The 10,286-nt window shown below is 43.7% G+C and overlaps 2 protein-coding genes across 9 annotated transcripts; one reads left to right on the top strand and one right to left on the bottom strand.

Moving 5' to 3' along the window:
• Nucleotides 1–116: 116 nt before the first annotated feature.
• Nucleotides 117–10,286, top strand: LOC120708936 (TPR repeat-containing protein ZIP4-like). 8 transcript variants are annotated; one of them, XM_039994384.1, is made up of 15 exons: nt 117–1,628; nt 1,721–1,910; nt 1,991–2,023; nt 2,107–2,724; nt 2,830–3,496; nt 4,193–4,360; nt 5,163–5,210; nt 6,854–6,972; nt 7,073–7,204; nt 7,667–7,765; nt 8,626–8,752; nt 8,858–9,044; nt 9,195–9,322; nt 9,415–9,716; nt 9,973–10,286. In XM_039994384.1, the coding sequence occupies exons 1-6, from the start codon at nt 325–327 to the stop codon at nt 4,210–4,212; spliced, it is 2,832 nt and encodes a 943-aa protein (XP_039850318.1). In that variant the 5' UTR covers nt 117–324; the 3' UTR covers nt 4,213–4,360; nt 5,163–5,210; nt 6,854–6,972; nt 7,073–7,204; nt 7,667–7,765; nt 8,626–8,752; nt 8,858–9,044; nt 9,195–9,322; nt 9,415–9,716; nt 9,973–10,286. The 8 variants fall into 8 exon arrangements, with proteins under 8 accessions (XP_039850318.1, XP_039850320.1, XP_039850316.1 ...); XM_039994386.1 differs by adding an exon at nt 6,709–6,768 and having other exon boundaries at nt 7,073–8,752; XM_039994382.1 differs by having other exon boundaries at nt 7,073–7,765.
• On the bottom strand, nt 3,924–9,617 carry LOC120708938 (beta-hexosaminidase 3-like). The gene is made up of 15 exons (XM_039994387.1): nt 9,509–9,617; nt 9,008–9,353; nt 8,840–8,914; nt 8,265–8,300; nt 8,056–8,167; nt 7,871–7,941; nt 7,602–7,732; nt 7,054–7,119; nt 6,789–6,889; nt 6,516–6,575; nt 6,382–6,415; nt 6,168–6,266; nt 6,028–6,087; nt 5,036–5,286; nt 3,924–4,343 (listed from the first exon to the last, which is right to left on the bottom strand). Exons 2-15 carry the CDS (start codon nt 9,326–9,328, stop codon nt 4,177–4,179), a joined length of 1,584 nt encoding a protein of 527 aa, XP_039850321.1. The 5' UTR covers nt 9,329–9,353; nt 9,509–9,617; the 3' UTR covers nt 3,924–4,176.

Raw genomic sequence — 10,286 nt, forward strand, 5'->3', positions numbered from 1 at the left:
AATGCAAACAGTGAATCCCGCAGTTACCTAGTGAGAATTTTGCAGTGGGTCATTTTTTCAGTGGAAAACAATGATACAACCAACCAGTTCATTCGTTCTGTTCTCTTCCAGAATGCTCCCGGTATAAAAACGGAGCAGGCGAGCAGCTGGCACGGCAATCGGCAACCATTTCGAAATTCGAATTCTCCCCCACCTCCCCGTGCTCGAATCCCTTCTCTTCTCCGGTCTCCGCCCGCTGCCGCCACTCCCACGCCTCACGCCTCGCCTCCCTTGTCGCGCAAAACCCCACCCAATTCGATCGGAAGCTGCCGAATCCTAAACCCCATGAAGATCTCGGAGCTCTCCCCCGAGTACCGGCAGCCGCCGCCGCACGCCGGCCTCCTCACCGACCTCAACAGGGTCGTCGCCGACGTCGAGGCGTTCGACACCTCCGATTCCTCCTCCCCGGAGAAGCTCGCCGCCGATCTCCGCCGCCTCCTCACCAACCTCGCCTCCGCCGCTTCCTCCTCCTCGGGCCTCGACGGGGCGTTCAGGGTCAAGGTGTGGCACCTCGGCTTCCGCCTCTGGAACGCGTGCGTCGACCGCGCCAACCACAGCTTCCCCCCGTCGAGGGTCGCGGTCGCGGAGGCGGAGATCCGGCAGGCGGCGCCAGAGCTCCTCCTCGTCGCTGGCCTCCCGGAGGACATCCCCAACGCTTCAGCGAAGGCGGCGTCCTTTTTCCACCGCACCGGACTGGTCTGGCTTGACCTCGGCCGCGCCGACCTCGCTTCCGCCTGCTTCGAGAAGGCCACGCCGCTGGTCTCTGCCGCCGACACGGAAGGGGATCGGGCCGTCCTGCTGGACCTCAACCTCTCGCGGGCGCGCGTGGCGTCGATCGCGGGCGAGCAAGCCCTCGCCGTCGCGCTGCTGAGCCGGTCCAAGCCCCTCGCGGCGGGGTCTCCCGAGGGCATCAAAGCCCTCGCCGAGGAGTACCTCCGCATCGGCCAGGCTGCTCTCGCCACGAAACCCCCGGATCCCGCCATCGACGCGTCCAACCTCTTAACCGAGGCGCTTGATCTCTGTGAGAAGGCCGCGGCCTCCCCGACCACGCCGACGACCCCGGGATCCACTCCTGCAACTTCGAACCTCCAAGTGATCAAGGATCAATGCCTCCGCTTCCTCGCTGTCGAGCGTCTCGAAGCCAATGACTATGGGGGCACCCTGCGCTGTATTAGTGTCTGGAGAACCTCGCTGGGGCTGGGGGAGGAACACCCGAGCATTGGGTTCATGGCGCTGCGCGCGTGCCTCGGCAGCGGGAACTTGGCGGAGGCCGAGAGGGAGCTCGAGACACTCATGGCGAACGCCAGAGCGCCGGACTTTGTGTGTGTGTCAGCGGCTGAGATGTACCTTGCCAGCACGGGTCCGGATGCTGCGTTTAAGGTGCTCGTTGCGCTTGCTGCACGGTGCCGAGCCGGTGCTGCAGGTGCTGCAGTGAGGGTGTTGAAGAAGGTGGTTGAGACTGCAGGTGGCGGAACTGGGCGTGCAAGAGCGATTGCGGAGCTCGCATCCGATGAGAGGGTGGTCAAGCTGTTCGATGGCCCTGCTAACTCCCACGAGCGCAACACGATGCATGCGTTGCTATGGACCTGGTTCGCATTCTCTTACACTACTGAACTTATATGCAGTACTTTCTGATAAAAATGTGTGCACCTGCTGAACCTGGCATTGCAATTTGGAACAGTGGCACTGAGCATTTCTACGCAAAGAACTACGACATTGGTGCGGATTTGATTGAGAGGTCAATGCTTTATGTTTCCCGTGATGAGGAAAGCAGATCCCGCCGCACAAACTGCTTCCGAGTACTTTGCCTTTGCCATATGGCACTTCGGCATCTCGATCGAGCTCAGGAGTTCATCACTGAGGCTGAAAAGGTATTGATCTTTCTTACAGTTTCTCCGTTGAATGATCTTGTGTGATGCTTCTTACATTGGCTCAAAATGTATATCTGTAGGTTGAACCCAATATCCACTGTGCTTTTCTGAAGGTAATAGTCCCTGTACATGCTGTCAGTTTTAGAGGGACCTCATTTTAGTGTAGCACTTCTTACTAATACAGTTATTTTTTTAGTTTAAGATCCTTCTGCAGAAGAGGGAGGAGGATGAGGCTATCAAGCTGATGAAAACCATGGTGGGTTATGTAGACTTCAACCCTGAGTTCCTGACACTCTCAATTCATGAAGCTGTTGCCTGCAAATCTGTTCGTGTGGCAATTGCTGCATTGACCTTTCTTCTAGGTCTATACTCTGCTGGAAAGCCAATGTCAATGACAGAGGCTGCTGTCCTCCGCAACCTTGTAGCCCTCCTTCTCCGTGAGCCAGGATCTGAGGCTGAGATCCTAAAGTACTCAAGACGTGCCAAGCTACGGATGGCTGAGCTTGGCATGGAAGCTGTTTGTGGGAAGGGAACTGTTGGGCTGTGTGAACGGAATTGGTTTGCAGTCAATGCATGGAATATGGCTATAAAGATGGCAAAGGAGAAGAAGTATGATTATTGTACTGAGTTCTTTGAGCTTGCAGCTGAATTGTTCAGCAAAGGTAATGGTGAGGATGATGCTGACTGTCTCTTGGTTAGTAAATCATTGATCATGAGTGTCAGTGCCATGCTCCATACTGAGGAGCTAAACAAATCTCCATTATCTGACTCTGACCTTAAAAAGGGCATTGAGATGCTCAGCAGAGCTGGCAAGGTAAAAATTAAGCTTGTCGATTATCAAGAGTTACTGATATCTGTGTGTTCTTACGTGATTTGATTTTGTTGGACATTCTTTTGATTCAATTGTACTGATCTGCAGTTGCTTTCGGCTTCAGTGACCTCTGATCAATTGGAGGATAATATCTTGCCCTTTCTTCATACCATGAACTTCTACCGTCTTCTCAACAGGATGGACACTAGTGCACACCCTCAGCAGCTCCAGTTAGTCAAGAATTTTGCAGCATCTAAAGCATGTACACCATGTCATCTTCTCATACTCGAACAAATAGCTTCTCAAGGTACCCAACCAAACCTACTGGTTGCTGAGTTTCTCCTGAAGGCCAGCATCACTACTGCCCTTGCTTCTCACTCGCCAAACTATGGGATAATCAGTGCTGCCATTAGAAGGCTAGTGCGCCTTGCTGGTCTCCAGGACTCCAGTGGCAGCATGAGTGATGCAGTCTATGACGTATTTCAACAAGCTTACCAGATTGTGGTTGGACTTAGAGATGGTGAATATCCATTTGAGGAAGGAAAGTGGCTTACAGCGACTGCATGGAACAAGTCAGGTTTAGCTTCACGCCTTGGGCAACGTTCAATTGCTATAAAATGGATGAAGATGGGAATAGATCTTGCTCGGCATTTTGAGAGCATGAAGCAGTACGTATCAGGAATGGAGGAATACTTTGAGCACTTCCAGAAAGTAACTGGTAAAGAACCTGATGAATGTAGCCAGAAAGATGGGGCACCAAGTACTAGCTTCTCTGGTAGCGTGTCTCAACCTGGATTAGCTTAGACATTTGTGAACAGTGGAAATTCATGGCTGGATATCATTACAGCACTGAATCATACATTCCAATATTCTTCATTTGATTGATGTGCACACACATATTCTTTCATTTGATGATGAAAATTGTGCATCCGTTCAATGATTTGTTGATAAGTATGTGGACTATTTTCTTGGCACATAAATGTCTGACTTTAAGTATGCTTGTGTGCAAGGAAAAGTCAAAATTCTGTCTTATATTGGGTGATTTCTCTTTAAGTATGTGGACCTTGTGTTAGCATAAGGTTGTTCAATTTTAGCATGCTCATGTAGTTATGTGTAAAAAAGATGTTGATTGTGTGCATTGAAATCCATTTTCACAGAAATTTGGTTTTCTTGGACAAGTTTTCTGTTCAAGACAACCAATCAGTGAACTCTGTCAGGACCTGTTATCATTTCATTACCATACTTCGTAGACCTCATAGCCATCCGAATTATTATGGAAGAAAATTGGGGTTGAAGAACAGGAAAAAAAAGACATGAAACTTTCTACACAAACAAAGATACCTATCTGACGTAGACTATGTTGAACATATCAACGGGGGTAAAAGGATTCCTTTTCCTTCATGGAATGACTGGTTTTCCTCTGTGAATACCTGTTTCCCTTTTGTTATGGATATTCTATTGCCTTACACAGGGACCAGGTTCTGCTGGTGATGCACGACCATAACCAGCTAGTGGTGCAGCAGCTACTCCTCTTTGGTTCAGCAAACACCTGAAGCGTGCCAATCTTGATGTGACTAATCTTGTGTCATTTGCAAGCTTCTCAATCGGAGTCCAAAGTCTCTCTTCAAGGCAATGCAATGTAAGAGGATTGATGAGTCAGAAATTGCTCGTACAGATGGTAGTGCATTCATTCATTCCTTGGTTTGTTCGATGAGTATGCGGCATTAAATTGCATGCACATTTCATACTATCATAGGTTACAAGGTTGCATGTAAACTCTGCTTCTGTTACACTAGATCATGCCTTTAAATGATGTTTTGATATACTATATATGTTAAATCTATCGAAATTATGTGAGCATTTATCTATGATTGTTAGACAACCTGCAAAATTTTGCATGCCTTTGTGAATTTATACTATGCATTATGCTCTTCTTTCTTTAAAATAATGTACTAGTAGATAGAAGTGAGCATATATCTGTAACCTTTCTTGCTAGGAATTTTGCTAACATCTTATTATACCATATGGGAATATGAATATCTGCTTTTTTTTCAACATTGTCATTTTTTCGCTCACATGACCACAGGTTAAGAATATATTGAGTGGAATTTATCATTCTAAGCAGACCAGGTTGTTGCACAAAGTTAAGTGATTGGAGTACTGTGTCACATACTCTATTTCTCCTAGATTCATAAAAAGAACATTAGGTGATCTTGCGTTGAAAATAAGATTAGTTTGGATAATGATGCATGCATTAAATTTGAAATATTTCAAGGCATTAATCAGGATGACCAGGCCTTTTTCAGTCACTTACCTGCAGCTGCTGCAGCACGTGGCCAGATTGTTTGTTCAATATCTGATGCATCAATTTCCTCGCCCCACATGCATACTTCACCTCCGATGACCAAATGTTGCTGTTTTGTGTCATCTATACCTTTCAGGGGTTCGTTCATGTAAAATCCTTCCCATGAGGCATCCAAGTGATCCAGGTACCACTTATCCTGGTTGCTTACTATGCATCTAAGCCCCGTAGCAACAACTTTTGGTGCTACATCTTCTCCAAGCCTGTTAATTCGTGGGCAAATCTGCCAACTGTTAACTATTGATGGCAATAAGAAGAACGAGAATGAACTAGTATGAGCATGATTTGCTATGTACTCCCTCCTTTTCTTTGTGTAAGGCGTATAAGGATTTTTAAAGGTCAAACTTTGTAACTTCTGTCCAACAATTAGTTAAACTATATGCATATAGTAGCTAAAAGTTGCTTCAATAGATTCATATTTCACATATCTTCAATATTCTATCGATTTTGTAGAAATTGATGATGTATTGTAAGAGAACTTGTTTGTCAATATTTGTTTCCAAGTTAAAATGCTAATATGCCTTGCATAAAGAAAAAGAGGGAGGAAAAAATAACTGAACCTAACCTCTAATTTCACTGAACATGCACGCAGGCTAAAAATGGAGGTCCTTTTGTTTCAGAACTGTATTAGTTTGTCTGCTTTGTGGGTTGCATAATTATTTCTGGGGGCTTTAAGTAGATAAATTTAGCCTGGAGGGTTCTGAACTGTGAGTTGTAATACTTATTATTTACCAGAGGGGCGCTTAAGCTAAGTACTGTAATGACTATTATTCACATTGAGATAGAGGGGGGAGCTTTTTTTTGGCTCTCTGGAACTCTTAAAATAATTATTATATGCATGCATGCTGCGCAAGGAAAGCATCATATAAAACTGGGAGTCACTATGCTATTGTTGCAAGCAAAGAATTTTTTATGTTACAAATCAAGCACAGTGAGTAAAATACCAGTTATGCACCACGGTTTTACGATCCAATTTATCTCCAAAATTGTTAAAAGTTTCTTCCCTGTAAACATGAAAGATGTCTGTTAAATTGTTTTGTGTTAATAACTTTTTGGTGCCTGTCAGATTGGCAAATAGGCGTACCAGTTAATGATATCATAGCCATGTGATATTGCTATCTTTTGAGATCTTAGTACGAAATCTCTGTATGCATCTGATGCGTTCATATGGCTATTATTCAACCTGTAAAAGGATTATCTTCAATTAGTTGACTGATACAAGAACATGGCCAATTTATTTTCTAGTTATGATGAAAGGAAGTCATCAAAACACCATTATCAAATTATGAGTTATATACCATCCTTCAATGTGTGGTGTTTTGGTCCAGCAGCCTGAAATTCAGAGAGAGGAGTGAATGGGTATGGTTTATAAATCTATTCTAGCACTGCATTATATCAACTGAACAACTGCAGATGCAATCCTTGTTCTTACTTGTGTTTACTTCATCACCGCCTAAGTGGGCAAATTTGAACTTAAAAATCTTGCTAAAATCTGAAAGACAACAGAAACTTTGAACTCTGTTAGACAGTTGTGTAATATATTTACTATCTGCTATCAGTGGTGACTGTATGCAGATCATGTATTCGTTAGGTTCCCTATTTTTATGAATGACTTGCTCTTTCAGGACATGCCCACAAACTACTGATCTTTTCAAATAACAAACTTAGGAGCCACTTCATTTTCGGTGAAAAAATCATGATGTACCTGAAAGAATGCCATCAATGACTTCAAATGTAAAGTTTTTACTGACATCAAGTGGTTCTCTGCAGCTATCTGATGGCCATAATGACGGGTAGCCAACGCCCCTGAAAAGGGTACAAATTTCACAATTTCACTTGTTGAATAACTCTAGTGTGTCACATTGAATGGCTTCAATAGATAATAATGGGTATGGATCTTCTCACCGAATGATTCCAAGTAATCTAGAGCATATAATCATCATTGAATATCTGAACAAAAAGTTACTTACCATGAACGGGCATGACCAGGAACATCAATCTCAGCCAACACATTTACACCTCGCCTTTCAGCATACCTGTGAGGGAGAGGTGTAGCTACCTAAGTTTTATGATAATATCTAGTGGAGGTGAAGAAACGGATACATTGAATATACAATAAAGGTATTCAGCTTTTGACTCCCAAATCAGCTTGCTTGTGTGTGTGCTTACAAAACTTTGAAGGTGCCATTTATATTGTTTTCCAATCATACTGCTTCCGTGCTTATGTGTCATTGCCTTGGCCCCATTAAGGGCTCCATGTTAGAAACACCGAAGCTCCCAAAGATGTGGCCAAACTGATGTATTAAATTTGCATACTGTTCTGTTTTATGCTTTATTTATTTTTAATGCCAAATTCTCCTATTTGTGTACATAATTGTTGAACAATTGCAGAAAGAAAATCCTCCTGTGGACATGTTTGCGATGTTTACGTAGTTTTGAAGACACCTCTAATTATTCAGTGCTGGCATAGTATTGGTATTGTAAATTTTGTAATATTGATAACAAAAATAGAACGCACCGTACAATGTCCATCGCATCAGACATTGTGTATCTCTCTGAATAAGAGTATGAACCATTCCACAGTTTGGGATATGAAGGTATTTCAATGGGAAAGGATTGCTCATCTACGATGTGCCAATGGAGAACATTCTGCATGATGAAATAACAAAGGATTTACACACAGTAAGTGGAACTGTATTTTAGGAGCATAAACAGATTACCTGACCAGTCCAAGTCTTCTAAAATTTATCAGTCAAAGAAATTAAATTTAATGGCCATCAAACCTACCATTTTACTGTAGGTCATTGCATCAATCACTCCTTTGATTATCTTAACAGGTAGGTAGTGCCTTGCAGTATCTGCCAGCATATATAAGCTTAAGTTGATGGTGTAATGGAGCCACTGGACGTCCACATTATTAACATTTGGTATTTAGAAACTTGTGAAAGGTGGAAATGCTGATTATATCTAACCAATAAGCAGTCCCCTGTAAGGAAATCTTGGTGTGTCAGTAATTATCCAAGGAGCTGAATTGAGTCCGATGAGTCGTGATGTGAAATCAAAGTAACACAACTGACCAAATGTCTGCATTGATTCAAAGAGTTACTGTTGGACAGGATTATGAGCTAACCTTGCTTGCCTTATGTATTGTGCTTGTATATGGATAATATGAACTACTTACCTGTAAGCCATGAAGTGCTCCAAAAACGGTTTGAGCCTACAAAAGTATTGCAAGGTGTCATCAGCATGAAATGATTTGAAGCAACTTGCATTGTGCATATAAATGATAGATGTGAGCTCATAGTTCTTCAAAAGAAAATGTGAGCTCATTACTGGTTCCACTTTCTCTTTGCAGCCTAACAAGGTTTCCCATTTCATGGAAGTTTAAACATAGACACTTTGGGAGGGATATCACATTTCATCGTTGAGTTGATGTTATATTACATGATACTCTAGTCATTATGAGGATTAACTTGTGGTTTGCTTACAAAGGTCCATCTGTTATTCTGTTTACTTGTATTATATGTTAATTTGTATTTCAGAAAGGCCTATCAAGATGGTTTTGGACAGCAATATAATATGCATGCTGCAGGAGATACTGAAGGCATGAACTGCACTAGGATTCTCAAAGTTCATTATCAAGAAAAAAAGGAATTGCAGAAACTACATGTAAGCTTCAAGTTTGTGGATACACTAGATGGTGCTATTATATATATAAGGCTCACAACATAAAACAATGAGCTTTTTTTCACTAGCCTCAATTTGTGCATACAGTGGATCTCCTGTAGTTGGAACTGTTAAGTTATATGACTCGTCTGCCCCAAAGTTGAGCTGCAGAAGATGAACAAGGTGAAGTATATTAATTGAAAGATGAAAAATCCAATCTATAGATGGACTTGCTGTCAGATCAAACAAGCAGGTTACCTCATCTTCAGTTGTATGGACAACTATATTAACACAGGTGAGAACCAAAGAACTTGGGTTCATTCCATCGACGACGTGGTTTAGTGTGATCAAATCAACCATCCTCTGGAAGGCGTCCTTCAGGATTGATTTATCGTCAGAATAGGTGCTTCCCACCATTGACATTGTGATATCTTTCTTGATGTAGAGCTTCTGTGTTCCATGGGACACCATCTTGGGCATCGGCCACAAGTCGATGTTGTCAGCAGCGATGCAGGATCCAATTGCCAGAAATGCTAGCAACAGCCTCAGAGCCGGTGTCATCTTTGCAGAGTGGTTCATACCCTTTACAGAAACTGAAAAATGCCTAGAGTAACAAAAGAATCAATGAGTTGTGAGTTTTGACAGGCATCTCGCAATCACTGCAGGTGACACAATCTTTTCTTGGCTAGCTCGAATGGCCAGCCTCACCTCAGAGGAAAAAGAAATAGGTGATCCAATCTGCGAGCGCAAGGCAAGTACCTTTTCTCTCTCCTCCTCCAGTTGTCTGAAAGAGAACCAACGGGAAAACCAGTTGAACTCCTATCTTAGGATGAAGACGAGCGACGAGGAGGTATATGAGGAGGGCCACCACGGGGCATTGCAGACTGGGGTTAAAGAAGTGGTTAGATGGAGGGAAGAAAAGGCATGCACAGGCACAGGTCTGGTGCACTTCGGTGACCCAAAACAGGTACGGATGGCCAGGCAATCAGCTTTGCTCACTTATGCTAATTTTGGTAGCTTCACGGCTCCTGCTCCATATAGCCTATATGACCCATGGCTTGCTCATGATAAATATCTTTGCAGCCTAGCAGTTTTGTGATAAATGCGTGCCTGATCGGCCACGTTCTCCCATTTCGTGCTAATGCATTTTTCTTTTTCGCATAATATGAACGGGAGGCACCGAGTGATGATTTATTGATTTTATATTTCTGGTTATTTTGCAGATCGCAGTGTCTGCTGTTGGCCTGTTGTGCTGGCGAGATGGTGGGAGCGGCCGAGCGGGGGAGGTGCCGCGCGTTGTGGCTAGTAAAAATGCGTGACAAGGATCTGGTTGGTAGGTTGATCACACTTTGTTGCCCGTTGTCACTGTCCAACGGAGCGTCACGGCGCTGCGCTCTAGCTCGAGTGAAACCATAGCTTGTTGGCCTTTCCGTGCTGTTGGTTAATATTGTTGGCCTTCCCCTGCTGCTGGTTAACCTTTTTATTATATCTTGTGAAAGCTATTAGTTAATCTAATGACGGCTCATGCAGGCATGCA

Source organism: Panicum virgatum, chromosome 5K (genome assembly GCF_016808335.1).
Source record: "Panicum virgatum strain AP13 chromosome 5K, P.virgatum_v5, whole genome shotgun sequence".
Taxonomy (NCBI): domain Eukaryota; kingdom Viridiplantae; phylum Streptophyta; class Magnoliopsida; order Poales; family Poaceae; genus Panicum; species Panicum virgatum.